The sequence below is a fragment of the Abrus precatorius genome, unplaced genomic scaffold, assembly GCF_003935025.1.
Source record: "Abrus precatorius isolate BTA unplaced genomic scaffold, Abrus_2018 Scaffold8, whole genome shotgun sequence".
Lineage (NCBI taxonomy): Eukaryota > Viridiplantae > Streptophyta > Magnoliopsida > Fabales > Fabaceae > Abrus > Abrus precatorius.
The window spans coordinates 28,486,383-28,503,426 of NW_020874428.1; the positions used below are offsets into that span (position 1 = coordinate 28,486,383).

The window sequence follows — 17,044 nt, forward strand, 5'->3', positions numbered from 1 at the left end:
ATTTCAAATTTTTTTATTTGTTTTACAAGACTTTGAACGAAATATGTTATTTCTCTAAAAGTTCCTTCCTTTTATTTCTATTTAACCCAACGTAGCTATTTTTTTATTTTAGTATTGACTTATAAGACAAGATATTCCTACATATATAGAGATCGAAATATGATTTGGGCTAATTTTGAGGGAACAGGCATTATGTTATTTTGGATCAATAATTAGGGAATGATTAAAGAAACTTGCCCAACTTTTTATTTTTGGTTGGGAGAGACATGCCGAACTGGGCCAATAAGATAATGGGCTGAGATCCATCAACACAATAATCATAATTTAAAAAAAAAATTGAATTTTTTAAAAAGGAAGGGTGGGATAAGAAAGTGAAATTGCGGTGCTCATTGGATTACAGAGAGACAAGAGACCGTGGTTGTCCATTAGTGAGCTGGCGACTGGGTGTCGCTAACATAAATAATTAATTAAAAAGAAGAAGAAGAAGAAGAAAGGAACCTTACATGTGATTGTTGACTACACTCACCTTCATCAAGCACCGACACTAACCAGAAGCATTAGCATTTGCAATTGCGATCAAAGATGAGTATGTACGGTAGGGATCCGTGGGGTGGACCGCTGGAGATCCACGCCACAGACTCCGCCACGGACGACGAGCGCAGCCGGAATCTGCAGGAGGTGGACAGAGCAGCACTGGACGAGACTCAGCAGAGCTGGCTTCTCGGCGCCGGCGAGCAAAAGAAAAAGAAGAAGAAGTACGTAGATCTGGGATGCATCATCGTCAGCCGCAAGATCTTTCTCTGGACACTTGGCACCATCGCCGTGTGCGCCTTCTTGGCAGGCTTCATCACCCTCATCGTGAAAACCGTCCCTCGCCACCACCACAAACAACCCCCTCCCGATAACTACACCCTCGCACTCCACAAGGCCCTTCTCTTCTTCAACGCCCAAAAATGTACTCATTTTTCTTTTTCTTTTTCTTTTTTTCTTCTTTTATTAACTAATTATTTAATTGATTGATTTTGTGTGCCTTGCTGGCAGCGGGGAAGCTTCCCAGGCACAACAACGTTTCCTGGAGAGGGAACTCGTGTCTGCAAGACGGAAAGGCCGGTGGCACTTCCAGCTTCATCAAGGATCTCGTCGGAGGCTACTATGACGCCGGTGACGCCATCAAGTTCAACTTTCCGGCGTCCTTTGCCATCACCATGCTCAGCTGGAGCGTCATTGAGTACAGCGCCAAGTACGAGGCTGCCGGGGAACTCGCTCATGTCAAGGAGATCATCAAGTGGGGAACCGATTACTTTCTCAAGACCTTCAACAATACCGCCGACACCATTAATTCCATCGCCGCGCAGGTTGGATCTGGCGACACTTCCGGCGGGAGTACCACTCCCAACGATCATTACTGCTGGATGCGTCCGGAGGACATCGATTATGACCGGCCGGTGACGGAGTGTCAAAGCTGCTCGGACCTGGCGGCGGAGATGGCTGCTGCGTTGGCTGCGGCTTCGATTGTCTTCAAGGACAACAAGGCATATTCGCAGAAGCTGGTGCACGGGGCGACGACGCTGTACAAGTTTTCGAGGTGGCAGAGGGGAAGGTACAGTGCGGGTGGGAGAGAGGCTTCTATATTCTACAATTCGACTAGTTATTGGGATGAGTTCGTTTGGGGAGGGGCGTGGATGTATTTTGCTACTGGCAATTCTTCTTACCTTAAGCTTGCTACCACTCCTGGCCTCGCCAAGCATGCTGGTGCTTTCTGGGGTGGACCTGACTATGGCGTCCTAAGCTGGGATAACAAGCTCACTGGTGCTCAGGTATCTTTGGATGTTTGCTCATTTTTTTCCTTTTAAGGTCTTGATTTTAGTTTCATCATAATGTGGTTGTAGCCATGCTCACCAATTTGATTGCTTGCTTCGTTCTTAAGTTATAAGAAAGTCAAAGAAAGTCAGTAATGGAATCCTTCTTCGTCTTGTATTTAGGTTCTTCTCAGTCGTTTGAGGTTGTTCCTGAGTCCCGGTTATCCATATGAAGAAATTTTAAGGACATTTCACAATCAGACCGGTATAATTATGTGTTCCTACCTACCCATGTTCACAAGCTTTAATAGAACAAGAGGTAATGTAGAAGTTCTCCTATTTCAATCCTTTCTTCCAAGTACCAGGTTGCATGATTTTCCAATTGTTGTTCTGATGAGAATGTGCTATCTTCTGTACCCAGGCGGCTTGATTCAGTTAAACCATGGTAGGCCTCAGCCTCTCCAATATGTTGTCAATGCAGCCTTTTTGGCTGCCCTATACAGTGATTATCTCGATGCCGCCGATACGCCTGGGTGGTACTGTGGACCCAATTTCTTTTCAACTGATGTTCTTCGAGACTTTGCCAAGACCCAGGTGTGTGCGATTCTGCCCTTTTAAATTGTTTGCATAATTGAAATTAATATCAAGTGTCTGAGCTAAATTTTTGTTTTCCTTTTACTGGGTGATTTTGTAGATTGATTACATCCTTGGGAAGAACCCTCGAAAAATGAGCTATGTTGTAGGTTTTGGTAATCATTATCCAAAACATGTGCACCATAGAGGTGCATCTATACCAAAGAACAAGGTTAAGTACAACTGTAAAGGAGGATGGAAATGGAGAGATACGTCGAAGCCAAACCCACATACAATTGTTGGAGCTATGGTTGCTGGTCCTGACAAGCACGATGGTTTCCATGATGTCCGAACCAACTACAACTACACAGAGCCAACACTTGCAGGAAATGCAGGTTTAGTAGCTGCACTTGTAGCACTGTCGGGAGATAAAAGCACAGGAATAGACAAAAACACCCTTTTCTCTGCTGTTCCCCCAATGTTTCCGACACCGCCACCGCCTCCAGCACCATGGAAACCATGAGGCATTGGTTATCCTCTGTCCACCAAGTACTTGACTTCAGCTTATTGATAATTTTGAAGATGGAGGTACTTGGAGCCAAGGGTGGGCATGGACAAATGAAAGTAGTGGAACTAGGCCTAGTAAATCTAGTTGTCTAGGAGCAATCTTCGATTCAAGACTAGCATTGAGACTGTTTGTCTAATATTTTTTGTGATATACATGGTATATATATGTATCAAATCCTGAATTTTTTAAACGTGCAAAACGAACCGCATGTAAGTGACACGCTCATCTAATGTCTTACACAGTTAATCTACTCGAACCTTTTATTTTTTCCTTTTTTGTAAGCTTGAGACTTCTTTTAATCTATTTGTAAAATGGTCATAAGTTGTTCTGAATGATGTGCCAGTAGTTCTATTCATGCACTAGCATGGCTAGCAGCTAGACACGTCATTAGCTCTTTTATGAATGTGCTATGAACACTAAAAAGGAGACGAAGATTTGTTTTCTTTGTACACCGTATCAAATGTAACGCCACTTGAGGAGTGAAGCTACTCTAGATTTTGAAATGTTGGACTTGATGGAAATGGATGGTGGTGTAAATGTAACTGCAGAGTCAAACTCCACTTCTGATCAACGAGACGCTTGTATCCAAGTTAGCAGAATAAATATGACTTCTTCAGGTGCCAACGCTTTCGGGCCAAAATAAAAAACAGAAGAAAACTGAGTTTGATTATCACTAAAGACTTCGCTGCAAAAGTTAAAACATTTAAAAATTTTATTAAATATATAAAACTATAATAAATACTTTTTTAATAAAATCACATTATTATTAATTGCCTAAACTTAATTTTAAAACTAAATGTTAACATTTTTCTTAAATTATGAAGCATTATAGAAGCATACGAAGGGGAAAAAATCAGCTGGCCAATCAAATTATTCCCCTCGAAAAAAGTTTTTAGAGTAAATAGAAGTCAGAAAAATGGTGTATAACTGTGTTCGACCTTTTGCTTTTCTTCTATCCACATCCTAGTTACAGAAATCATCATAGGGTGTATGAGGAAAACGTATTATAAATGTAATCCTAAAGCAACATGTGAATGTACACTCACAAAAATTTTGACAAACTTAGCTGCTTAGGCCTTTCAAGGGGAAGCTTCTCCATCTCAAAGCAACCCTTCTCAGAAGCAGACCTAACTTCCTCGTTCAACTCTACCATTTTGAGTTCATTTAGAGTCCTTTTTGCATAAACAGTGAAGGCAACAGTGGTAACAATTGCAATAATGAAAGAAATAATGTTATATACGATTTCCACGGTAGTCAAGTGATGCTTCCCGTACTGTGCGTCTGCCAATGTCTTTATTAACCGACCACTGAGAAAAAGAAAGATATTAGTTTATTCAAAAACAATACTACGGTGAATCACATCTATATACTCATTTGAATTGCCTAATCACGTATTAAGTTTTAAATAAATCAATCCAATTCAAAAATCAACCTCACTCAACCTTCCAACTCGATAAGTTGACTTACTGGATAACTCACTAAATAAAAAACAAAAGGAAACTTAGATGATCAACCATACAGAATTTGACAAAGCCAATATCATCTAGCTTAGATGCCATATATAAAATGAGAGAGAAAGAACAAATAGGAAAAAAATTGGAGTAAGATAAAAGTTTGTGAGCTAGCGGTGGAATTTGTCTATGTATCTAACAGAACTCTAATTCACTTTTGACTATGAGCATGTATGAGTTCATATTTAAACGATGAATATATATTCACTTCAATGCTACTAATTATAAGTTCTGCATTAAATTTACATTTATGGATTTTTTTAACGTATTTATAAAGTAAATAAGGATGGAGGAATATGTTTATATGAGTTTGATTATTTAAAATACTAAAAATATACACACATTCCAAAATCCACAAAGGGACACCTGTAGGTGTTACCTCCTGGTGTTCAAAAAACATTACTATATTTATAATTCCCACTCATTAAGCCGTTTAAGGACCAAAAATTGAAAGACAAACAAACCTGTAGATGTAGATGAAAGCTTCTGGTACCATTCCAGCAATGGATCCACATAAGTATGGCCAAAACTTCATATTTGTCACTACCACAGCATAATTGAATATAGTATAGGGAAAAGGAGAAACCCTAAACACTGCAACCACTTGAAATTGGTGGAACCAGTTCCCTTCCCCTACAAGCCTAATCAATGCCGCATTCTGGGGCCATCTCTTTAACCATGGCTACAGAATATAGAAACAGAGGTCTCAAGATAACAATAAAACCTACATAAGAAAAATACAATACAAAATTTGGGAGAAATTAAATGATTTACATGAATGCGGTCACGGAACAGTAGTCCAATCAGGTATGGGAGGACCATCCCAATGGTTGTTCCAACCATTATGATAAAGAAGCCAAGGCCATAACCAAAAATCATCCCTGCCAACCACATGGAGGGGCCAGAAGGGATTAAGAATACTGGGAATAAAGCCAGAGAAGCAACAAGTACTAGGGCAAGAACTGGACGCCCAAAGGCAGCAGCTTCCCACTCCATGGTTGGGTAAAGAACCTGCAGTAAAAGAATTAAAAAGAAAAAGGCTTCAAAATATGAAATTAATCAAATGTTCCAAGCATCCATATGGAATGCATGTCATTCCACAAAAACTAAATGAAGACTCTAAGCTTGTTCATAGAAGTATCAAAGATATCATTATTTATATAATCCCTCAAGTCTGCAGACTTGGAAAGCAAAAATGTAAAAAATAAGGGTATAAAAAACAGAATTTCTTGCTGACTTGAAGGAGAAGATCCCAAGCTATATTCCAGCATAGAATTTCATCCATGCTACAACATACTGTTTGCCATAATAAAGTCGAATGCCAACAGTGTATATAATTCTAAAACCCAAGCATTTGTCAAATGAAGTCACGGAAAAGTCAATATTACGGTATGGATCACATGTCAAGACAATTCATCTAAACATTTTCTTCATCACATTTGAAAAAACCATAGTAAATTGTGCACCAGTGCAACATAATTCACATAGGGGGGGGAGGGGGGGGGCAGTATGGAAATGGAACTTGCAACAATAACTGACGACTTAATATGTGATGCCAAGGAAAACATCAAACTTCATATATTGTTGTTATAATATATATTTCAGTTTAAAAAATTAGAACACTGAAGGTGACAGTATTCCAGAAATTTTGTCAATATCAACAAATGCATGTCAGCTAAATAACTACTATACCAGGGAATTTCTGAACAGGAATTGCAAAGACCACCTAGTAAGGATAATTTAAAGAAAGCAAATGAAGCACCAGAACAGTTGTAAAGAGAAAATACCTTTTCAAAAAAAAGTGGCACTCCCCATTTCATAAGAACAAAAGCAAGTATAAGAATGACAAAGCACCCAACAAAGGATTTCATCCACCACCAGAAAGATTTAATTCTTGATTCCGCTCGAGGCTGCAAGATTATTTCAGTTTCAATAGCCCTTGGATCATCGGATAGGACCAGTCTAACATATTCACTACTTCCCCTCACATGAGAGCCTGAGTTTGCATGTTTTTCCAACACCTCTGATGATTCTTGTGTCATCATTGAGATGCTAGAAGGCTATAATAGCAGAACAAAAACAGAACATAAGCATCAAGCTGGGACTGTGTGATTCAAAATTCAAACTGCATATCTGATTCTACACTACATACTTAGGTTCTGCAACAACAGTCACACAGCACAAGAGATAACAATTTATCAGAAAGAGTGAGACCAGAAATTCTAGAGTCTTATTGCACGCAGGTAACAGTCACATTATATGATATCAATAGTGACATAAAATAACCCAAAAAGAAATACATTGACACCAAAGAAGATATTTAAGCATGTCTTCTAATTATATTTATATGCAGGCGCAGAGTTAAGGATGACTATTAACAAAGGTTGAAAGATTTCAGACATTCAGTAGGGAGGGCGTTCTCTGTTGGAAGATAATGCAAGGCAAACAGAAACAAAACCTAGTAATCAGGCTACGGGAGTTACTGTATGTGTAAAATAACTTCAATTTTGTGGGTGGAATAAATTTTCTTCAAGCATAGTAGAAATTTATGGTTGATGAGCTAAAAGTAAAAATGCAGAGAGCAACGTTGCTGTGTTTATGTTGCATTTAAATCTGATACCAAGTACCACCATGTCTATGATCAAAGTCCAAATACCCGATACATTAAGAAACTGCACTTCTTTACTAAGTAATTCCAAAACAAGATATTCGATACTTTCCAATTTTCCAATCCTACACAATTTCATAAGCAAAGATAAGAAAAACTGCTGAGAAAGTATCTCAAGTCAAGACCGTGACTGCAAAAATTTAAACACAAGCACAAAAGAATCCCAAGTTTGCACTACCTAGATGGTACCTAGCTAGCTTCTTACTCTCACAGCACTTATTCAGTAGCCTTGCATTCTAAACAAATGGGGACAATGAGTAAGGGGGAAGGATCTATAGAAGAGTTCAAATCCCATAAAATGAGGTTTTCTAACATTGTTTTCACAGGACTATGTAGAACATCAAGGCATAAAAATGCAGCAAAGATCGATCGATGTCCCCAATTTATGAAAGAAACATAAAAATATGAATTTGCTGAAAACTGAGAGAAAGAAGCGAACCTTAGGGGAAGGAAGGAGTTGAAGTGTGCTAATTAACGAATGGAGCACAAGTGAAGAGAAGAGAAGAGGTTGGGTTGAGTGCGATTCTGAAAAAGATGGAACGTCCCACTCACACCCACCACACTTATTAACCAACTAACTTCAACTAAGAAAAAGAAACCTCTTACCTTTGCTTTTACGAATGTTTCCTCGTCACACATCACAAACCAAACAAACACAAAACAACCTTGTCTCCCTCCTTTACTTCTATATTCTCTTTTTTCTTTTTATGATCTACTATTTTGGAAAAATATAAAATAATAGTTACATTATTTTTTATTTACTTTTATCGTTTTTATACGCACGCTTTAAAATATATTTTTAAATATAAAATAGATGCTTAAAATGTTCTACTTTTACGTTAACATAAACTATTTTTCTAAAAAAGTAAAAATTTAAGAAAAATAAGCGTAAAATATTGTAATTATTGAGAAAAAAACAAATACAAAAAGATATTATAATATATTTTAATCAAAAGTACTTAATATTAATAAAATAGAAAAAATAAATAAACACCTATGTACGCTCCATGCATGCTTCCCTGGTGAAAGGACACGGGCACAATATGAACGAAAGGACGAGTGGACCATATTACATTCCCATGTCTGATTATATCTCAAATTATCCAAATCAAATATTGTGAAATACCATATTATATACACACGCTTCCTTATCCCTTTTTTTCTTTCTGCTATGAATCCAATCTAACTACTGGATTTGCTTAATTTCAGGCCCATGTTTGTTGATTAGCATTTTTAAGATAAAAAAGTCGTAAAGTTTGCACAATCAATTGGGTCGCTCCATCACTTATAATTGCTCCCCAAAAACTACAATAAAGAGGCCATCCAGGCTCAGGCAATCACGATTTTCAAGTTAGATAAAATATGAAAGCCCGCAGGCCCAAACCATTAAAAAAAAAGGTTAAGATAAAGTCAAAAGTGCACTTTTTGTAGGGCATGGTTATTGATTTTGACAGAGAACAAGAAAAGGACAGATGGCAGAGAAGATGGCGTCCACGTGGGCACGGGAAGACGAATGGAGAAATTGTGTAATATTAATAAATAAATAAATAAAATGAGAAGGATGCATGAAGGAGGGTAGTTAAAGAGAAAGGAAAAAGGGGAGGGAGAGTGGGAGAAGATGGAGGATCAAATATCTCCGGCAGAAGGTGTTGACGTAAGTGGTGTGAGCAAAGAGCAACAAGCTGCGGGCGTTGGGATTCTTCTTCAGATCATGATGTTGGTTCTGTCATTCGTGTTAGGTCACGTTCTTCGTCGCAAGAAGATTTACCTTCTCCCCGAAGCCAGCGCCTCTCTTCTCATTGGCTTACTCGTTGGCACACTCGCCAACATTTCTCACACTCAGACTAACATCAGGTTTTTCTATTTTCCTTCTTCTTCTTCTTCTTCTTCTTCTTCTTTTCAATAATTCTTAAACCTCTCTTCATTTCACTTCCACCACTGCAGGGCGTGGTTCAATTTTCACGAGGAGTTCTTCCTGCTCTTCCTTTTACCTCCTATCATATTATATCCTCAACCACTCTCTTCTTCTTCTTCTTATTATTATTCACTTTTCATTCATTTCATTACATCGCGTTTCCTTGACCTTTCGCTTTACTCAGTCTGGCTTCAGTCTCTCGCCTGTGAGTTCTTTTTTGCTTTCCGAAATTTCCTCTATTCTTTCATTTCAATGTGCCTTTTTCACTTGCCGTTCGTGCTCTTCGCAGAAACCTTTCTTCTCTAATTTTGGAGCTATTGTCACGTTTGCTATATTCGGCACCTTTCTGGCTTCCATTGTCACCGGTGTCTTAGTGTAAGTTTTCTGCCTTTTCATTTGTTACGTGGTATCGTTTACTACAGCTACCTTGTGCATGAATGAGGATTTATGATTGATTTCCACCATGTTGTTACTCTGCAGTTATCTTGGAGGATTGGTGTACCTCATGTACAGACTGCCTTTTGTTGAGTGTCTAATGTTTGGTGCTCTTATATCCGCGACTGATCCTGTTACTGTTTTGTCAATTTTTCAGGTCAGCTGGTTTACATATTCATACTGCTTTAATAGTTGTAGTTCTGAGTATTATAATGTAGTATATACCTTACGTCCGATTCAATTTGTTCTTAGAGTGCACTTTTGCCTGTCCTATTGCAGGAGCTCGGCACAGATGTCAATCTGTATGCCTTGGTTTTTGGAGAATCTGTTTTGAATGATGCAGTAAGTTTCTATTGCTACAATATTTTTTTATACCCTGGTGAAGTGCGTCTGTAATTTAAGTATGGATGGTACTGCTGGCTAATATTTTCCCTCTAAACTCCCCTGGGCGCTACTGGCAGATGGCTATTTCTTTGTACAGGTATTTGAAAATTTTATGTGTGTCCAAAGTAATCCAAGTATCGTTAAACTTCGTTTTGACTCAACCACTTGCTTTGCAGGACAATGTTAGTGATAAAAACGCATCCATCTGGACTAAATTTCTTCATGGTGGTTGTTAGATTTTTGGAGACTTTTGTTGGGTCAATGTCTGCTGGTTGGTTTTATAAATTTTACCTATTGTTCTCTTTATGCAGTGTCTGGTGTTGAATTACTAGTATTATGGTCATCAAAGATAAGGTAAATTATAGTTTACCATAATTTAGTTTTGCATTTTCCCAACCTACTCTCCTCAACCTTTTTTTTGGTGTCACTCAATCTCCTTCTACATAGGACTAAAATGAAACTATTAAGTTTTTTGTCAATGTTGATGTCAGTTACATGAAATCCTCATTTTTGATAGAAAATAATATTCATTGGAGTCAATTTATTAAAATGTGTTAAATCCCACAAAAAGAGGAGCACAAAGAATATTTTTTATTTTGTATCACTTGATGACAACTACATTCATGATGAAAACCAGATGAATACCGCCTTTATGATAAAAATCAGTGGAAGATTGATACTCCACTTGTTCAAAGGAGGCATGCAAACTCCAATTTGTGAAAAGTAGTTTGTCTTGGTTGGTAGCACACATAATTAGAATGGTCCTCAATGAATTTGGATCCTTCTGTGGAAAATCATTTATGATGCTTTACTGACAAATAGCAATAGAAAACGTTGGTACTTGGTGGAAAATGCAATCTGTCGTCTGTATGGCAGCCTAAGAAACTGTCCTTCATTCTCTGAGATTGTATTAACTATTCCATAGTGTAAAATAGATTAGTTCCTTAGACTTGCTAACACATTTTTTTTTAATATTTTTCCACCAAATATAGTTAGTGGTTATTGAACAACCCCTTAGACAGGATGAGCAGCAGACACAACAATGAAGAATAGAACATTTTCACACTATCTTTGATATCACTGAAGTCATGAAATCAACCATTTTCCTTACAAAAGAACTTAACCTTTCACATCATAATTAGTGGGTGAACTCATCATTTAGATATCTCAGATAAATTAGCACCTATTAAAACATTTTTTTTTTCAAAACATCAAGATGTTATGGAATTGACCCTAACATGAATGAAACAACTTCACTTTGGTCTAAAGTAGAGGGAGATCAGGTAACACAAAAAGGGTAAATGATGTTAATTTTGATGGAAAAATTGATGGTTTCACTTTGATCTAGAGGAAAAAAGGGTCCAGTCACATAAAAGAAAAAGGTTAAGAGAGATAGGTTGAGAAAGTGTGAAATTAGAGGGGGGTAAACTATATTTTTCCCTTATTCTGCTTAGAAATTTGTCATCAGCTGTACTTACCCCCTACACTTTGTGTTGTTTCTTCTGTCATGATATTCCTTTTATGCTTGGTCTTGCTTTATGTTGCTTTTACCCAATTAATATAACAACTATTATCATAGAAGACGTGAGAGAGTATTTAATTGTAAAGTGTTATATTGTACTTTCTTTTGTTTTTCCTTTGCTTAAGCAGAAAGAATTGTTATATTTTCAGTATTCTTAAGTTGGCATTGTTTTTGGTGGATCTGCAGGTATTGGAGTTGGATTTATATCTGCTTTAATATCCTTTTAAACTAATGGTTATCCTACATATATGCAGCATTACTATTTAGAGGTTTAAAAGTCAAAATATTTTGTGAAACCTTAACTATCAGAACCTATTTAAGTATGCGGGGTTGGATGTTGACAAGTAAGTATTTCTATTTTATTTTTTGGTTAAATATATGATTATTCACATCATGTCTGGAAAACACTGATCACAAAATTTTTCAATTTAGTCTTCAGAACTTGGAGAGCTGTCTTTTTGTTCTTTTCCCATATTTCTCGTAAGAAATCTCCTTGGACCATTTCTTCCTAACTTTGTTGAAGTTCTGTAAGTTCCTTTATGCATGGTGCAAACTATTTTATTTTGCAGATACATGCTTGCAGAAGGTCTTGGATTGTCTGGTATTGTATCAATACTGTTCACGGGAATGGTAATTGCATACTGTAGTTTTAATGTTTCATTGTATATGTGTGTTAAAGCGTTGTTATAAGTATTTTTGTGTTATGTTTTAGGTCATGAAGCATTACACATATTCGAATTTGTCATGTAGTTCTCAAGGATTTGTCTCTGCTTTTTTTGAGTTGATATCATCATTAGCAGAGACATTTGTGTAAGGAGGATTTGTTTTGCAGTATCTCCCTTCTTATAGCTCAATATTTCCTCAAAATGATGCATGGGAATCATTTTATCTTATGATCTACAGATTCATCTACATGGGCATTGATATTGCTATGGAGAAACATCGCTGGTCACATGTTGGATTTATATTCTTCTCCATTGTATCCTTTCCTTGATCGTCTAGTTTTGACCCATAAATTTGAGTTTTTATGATTTGGATTACCTGTCATTCCACATTCTTATTTATCCTCATCCTCAACTTGCTTGGTAACTACTTCAGATATCAATTGGAATCGCAAGGTATTTTTTCTGTAATTTATATCATCACGAGTATTTGATCATAGTGACATGATCTAGTCTGGCTTTTTAGCTAGTTTGGTAAAATATAACAGCATGCATGCACATTTGACCCTTCTAAGCTTAGCTATCATATTTCTTTATGAAATTGTAAAATATATTGTTTAACCACCTCATGCAGGGCAGCTAATGTGTTCTCTTGTACATATGTGGTCAACTTGATCAGACCTGCCCATCGACAAATACCTCTAAAACACCAGAAAGCACTTTGGTATAGTGGTAAGGATTTGAGGAAGATGCAGATCTTGACTATAGTGTGGAAGGTTCTTTTTGTTCTGTCAATAAAACAAACTACATCTTGTTTTGGCATGTTCTTTAATGCTTTTCCTGTTCTGTTGAGTTTTGTACTTTATGAACATGAACAGGACTTCGAGGGGCTATGGCATTTGCCCTTGCTCTGCAATCAGTTCATGACCTTCCAGAAGGACACGGACAGACTATCTTCACTGCTACTACAGCAATAGTTGTTTTGACGGTAGGCATGCTCATTGTTGTCATCTAATTTAAGCTAATCATCATAAGAAAAATAAATAAATATGGAGCTAGTGTAAGGTACGGCTATGTCTTCACACTATATTCGTGTTTCCATATCTATGAATCCTATTTGGAAGGAAACTTAAAGGTTGTTCTTGTGTTTTCTATTGGATTCTGCAAAAATAACTTAATGCAAAGCATTCCAAGTAAAATAAAATCATTCAGTGCAAGATTCTTTCCTAGCTTTTTGGCTTTATATTGTTAAAATGTGGTTTTGTCTTGGTTCGGGAGGAAGGTCACATAATCGCATCGAAGTTTCTGATTGTTACCTGCCAATTTGGGGTTCTGCATTCAACACATGATTGATTTGATCTGAGCAGTCAGAATACCCCATCTTCTTGTTCAAGATGGGAAAACAAGATAAAGAATGAAATCAACCAAGAGAGGAGTACGAAGTTAAGAAACTTGAGGATTGTATTCCAGTATCACGTGGAAAAACTGCAGAGATAAATATGGAGAGGAGGTGGTAGAATAGTAAGCTTAAAAATAAATAAAAGAAAGTGTTAAATAGCATATTCTTGACCTCTTGGATGAATCTTGACAAAAAATACACAAGATCTGAGTCCAATTTTTAGAAAATTTACTGATATGTAAATATAAGCATGCCATTGGAGAATCTGAGAGAGACAGAGAGATTTGAATTTTTCAAATGGAGAATATACTAAATGATGTGCTGTCAAAAAATGTATAAGCATTGCTGTGAATTGGACAACCTGATTGCAAACATCTAAAGCATTGCGCCTATGTTTTACCCTCCTATTTATTTTTGTTTCTGCTTTAAGTTACTAGCAACAACCAATTCTTTTCCCCATTTTTTCACATTCACCATCGTGGCTAGTTACTCAGCATTAAATTTTATTTATTTTATTTCAGGTATTACTGATTGGTGGTTCAACAGGCACCATGCTTGAAGCTTTAGAAGTTGTAGGTAGTGACATTCATATTAATGAGAGTCCTTTGACTTCTGTTAGTACCAGAACGGTAAGTTTTGCTACATGAGGTTCTTTTGCCTTCATAAATAGTAGAAGCATCTTCTCATCTTGTTTCCATGGTATTGCCGAGGTTTTTCCTTGTGGAATATAGTGGGTTAGCTAACTTCTACTTGACTGATATGTGGTCGGGACTAGTTAATATTGAATTACTTTTTGCATGTTTGGGATGGATTTTTTTGGGGAAGTAATTATTTTTTTTTTCAAAAGCTTTCTCAAAACTGGTAGAAATAAATGATTAAAAAAATGTGTTTGTGAGAGAGAGATACTAACTCAGCTATATTTCTTGCTGAAAGAAGCCGAAGCATGTAATTTGACTGGTGATTATATTTTTGAATTGCATCTAAAATTAAAGTTATGAACCATTCCATTAGAAAAAATAAAGTTGAACGCTAAGAAGTAGTAGCTGACCATGATGCTGGACTAAAAAGAACTTCTGCATGACCAACCAAGTAGTAAGTGTTTGATAGGACATATGTAAGTTCCTAATATGATTTTGACTTCAAAGAAACTATATTATTTATGAACTTTATTGTGGAATTGTATGTTAACATCTAAATTAAACATTTGAATCTGTACTGTGCATTTTATCCTAGCAAATGAGACGACTATCGTAACAAATCTACTGTACATTTTTCAATCTATTTTCTTTCAACTAACATCGTTATTTTCTTCCACAAGATATTTGATGAAAACAATGGTTATAGTTCTCCTAACGACGAAGATACGTCATCAAGGAACAAAATCAAGACGAAGCTTCAAGAATTCCATAGGAGGTATCTCTGTGCTCTGAAACTGAGAATGAGCTAAAATCTGTTTTTGCTTAAAGATAGTTCTGCTTCTAATTTTTCTTTGCTTTTCTGTTATAGTGCTGCATCTTTTACAGCATTAGATAGAAACTACCTCACACCATTCTTTACTAGTCAAAATGGAGATGAGGAAGATGAAGGTAAGTTTGACTTGGCATTAATTTCTAATCAACATTATGTGTCAAATTCTGACTAAAGATTAAGAATTGGTATTGATTATACCTGACTTGATTTGCATTTTTAAATTTGTTACGGCCTTACTCGTTTATATATTGCCCACTCGACTGATTTATTATGGGCATGTTTGAAAAACTTATGAACAGCTTATGAAAAATAATTTATGACTTTCATAAACTATTTTCAGCTTATTTCAATAAGCTTATTTTGATATAGTGTATAAAAAGTAGTTTTTAGCTTAACTCAATAGATTTCATTGTTAAATTTATGATATAAGTTATCGTTTTAAAGGAGTTGATTGAACAAGTGTTTAACAAAGCAGTTATCCAACTGCACCTTACGGCTCCATCTAACTTGCCAAACTTCATGTCTTCTTACATTCTAACCTATGAAATACCCGATTTTGTAAAAATGCTTACAAGCTCAAATCTTCGTTCTTGTTAAAGAACATGAAGCAGCATATTTGGTTATTATTTTGTTTTTAATGCTTTTGAATCAAGTCTGTGGGGTGCATTTGAAGAGTAACAAACCTCTAAAATATTGCACGTATACTTATTATTTCGTTACAATTACCTCCTTTGTAACATTCCATTTTTTTCATGAAATATTTATGAGTTGTGTTTCTACATAACTTTTCATATACGATATTGATGTATTATACTCGCTTGAACTTTATGAATGAATTTTGACATCATATTACCCCAACCTGCTCTTCTTGGTGTTAACAGCTAAGCTTCTGACTTCTGGAAATGTGGGATTGGACATTCATGACCATGACCATTATTCGTCATGACATTTCAGAACAAAATGCTCAATGCTATCTGAAGTTTCCGTTTTGTACACTCCTCGATTCATGCAAATTATGAACAGCTTGGAGGACTTGCCATAACAGTAGGATCATTCCAAGTTTCAAACGTACAGAATTCATAATCTTACGTCAAGTTTAAGTAGACAGGTAGTTTGGCCCGTGAGGTTGGAAGAAAAAACATCTTGTCCGCCCCATTAGTATTCTATTCTATGCAAGTTGATGACCGTATGCCTCTGTCACGAAGCTGGGGGATTATATTATAAACTTCATCTAACCATACGTGTTTTAGAAGATTAGGCAAGAGCTTGTCACCTACAACAAATTACCCACCACTTTATCTTCATATAAAATATTCGCGCTTTCTGTTCTTTGGAGTCGGTAAAAATATCAAATGAGAGAAATAGTAAAATAGTATAATGTTTCAATTAGGCAATAAATTCATCCAAGTTTGAAAATATTTTAAACAATAAAAATCAAGGTACAGTTGTGCGAAAAAAGTTTTAAGTTAAATTTTGAGATTTTAGAGACCAGAACTTAATTCTTCAATTTTGGAAAATAACATTTGTTTTAGTTGTTTTGAAATATCTTTTGATGTCTTTTTACACTAAAATGGTTAAACGGAATGACGTTTTACAAAATTAAATACTAAGAAAAATACAGAAGTTTGTGTATGCGTATGCTTATTTGGCCTTTGTTAAGGTACAGAGGAAAAAACCTTGTTAAGAAAAACAAACGATTGTTTAAAGGAATTAGTATTCAACTGTTTGGAAAAAAATTATTTTTCACTAAATATTATTGTTTTTAATGTAAAAAAATGCATAGACAGTCGACACATGGAAATAAGTTCTAATAAATTATACTTCCATTTCTATGCATAGACAGTCGACATATGCATGTGATCCATATTGTGCTTGACTATTGAAGTTGTTAACAAAGAAAGCTCATCATGTCTTAAGCAAATTCATGCGTATGGAATTCAATTATAATATTGTTTCCTCCACTACTACAGTTAGAAAGCAGCAGAACACGAACCTCCACCGCAAACACATTTTGCAAACTCTTAGACAGCCAATGGAATTTATTTTGAAGGTTGGCAATAAAATTAAGTAGACGATCCAACAGTAGAAAGTGTCATTATCACCTTACCCCTCCCCTCCCTTACTCAATATAATTCTCT

The 17,044-nt window shown here is 36.2% G+C and overlaps 3 protein-coding genes across 8 annotated transcripts; 2 read left to right on the plus strand and 1 right to left on the minus strand.

The window, feature by feature from the left end:
- Positions 1-354: 354 nt before the first annotated feature.
- On the plus strand, positions 355-3,261 carry LOC113847513 (endoglucanase 25-like). 2 transcript variants are annotated; one of them, XM_027476668.1, is made up of 5 exons: positions 355-955; positions 1,042-1,817; positions 1,983-2,118; positions 2,221-2,393; positions 2,494-3,261. In XM_027476668.1, exons 1-5 carry the CDS (start codon positions 583-585, stop codon positions 2,893-2,895), a joined length of 1,860 nt encoding a protein of 619 aa, XP_027332469.1. In that variant the 5' UTR covers positions 355-582; the 3' UTR covers positions 2,896-3,261. The 2 variants fall into 2 exon arrangements, with proteins under 2 accessions (XP_027332469.1, XP_027332470.1); XM_027476669.1 differs by having other exon boundaries at positions 475-955; positions 2,221-2,366; positions 2,494-3,171.
- On the minus strand, positions 3,221-7,868 carry LOC113847514 (uncharacterized protein HI_0703-like). 5 transcript variants are annotated; one of them, XM_027476674.1, is made up of 6 exons: positions 7,559-7,868; positions 6,604-6,610; positions 6,239-6,511; positions 5,226-5,462; positions 4,916-5,133; positions 3,221-4,247 (listed from the first exon to the last, which is right to left on the minus strand). In XM_027476674.1, the coding sequence occupies exons 3-6, from the start codon at positions 6,494-6,496 to the stop codon at positions 3,983-3,985; spliced, it is 978 nt and encodes a 325-aa protein (XP_027332475.1). In that variant the 5' UTR covers positions 6,497-6,511; positions 6,604-6,610; positions 7,559-7,868; the 3' UTR covers positions 3,221-3,982. The 5 variants fall into 5 exon arrangements, with proteins under 5 accessions (XP_027332475.1, XP_027332471.1, XP_027332474.1 ...); XM_027476670.1 differs by having other exon boundaries at positions 3,221-3,625; positions 3,987-4,247; positions 6,239-6,610; positions 7,559-7,604; XM_027476673.1 differs by adding an exon at positions 7,309-7,355 and having other exon boundaries at positions 3,579-4,247; positions 6,239-6,610; positions 7,559-7,638.
- An 848-nt stretch (positions 7,869-8,716) lies between these two features.
- On the plus strand, positions 8,717-16,007 carry LOC113847107 (sodium/hydrogen exchanger 6-like). The gene is made up of 21 exons (XM_027475981.1): positions 8,717-8,973; positions 9,064-9,123; positions 9,215-9,239; positions 9,324-9,409; positions 9,515-9,626; positions 9,749-9,811; positions 9,931-9,950; positions 10,030-10,124; positions 11,562-11,590; positions 11,688-11,719; positions 11,808-11,855; positions 11,945-12,005; positions 12,088-12,185; positions 12,279-12,354; positions 12,474-12,493; positions 12,672-12,769; positions 12,916-13,025; positions 13,958-14,050; positions 14,755-14,849; positions 14,943-15,022; positions 15,788-16,007. The coding sequence occupies exons 1-21, from the start codon at positions 8,738-8,740 to the stop codon at positions 15,850-15,852; spliced, it is 1,602 nt and encodes a 533-aa protein (XP_027331782.1). The 5' UTR covers positions 8,717-8,737; the 3' UTR covers positions 15,853-16,007.
- The last annotated feature ends 1,037 nt before the right edge of the window (positions 16,008-17,044 follow it).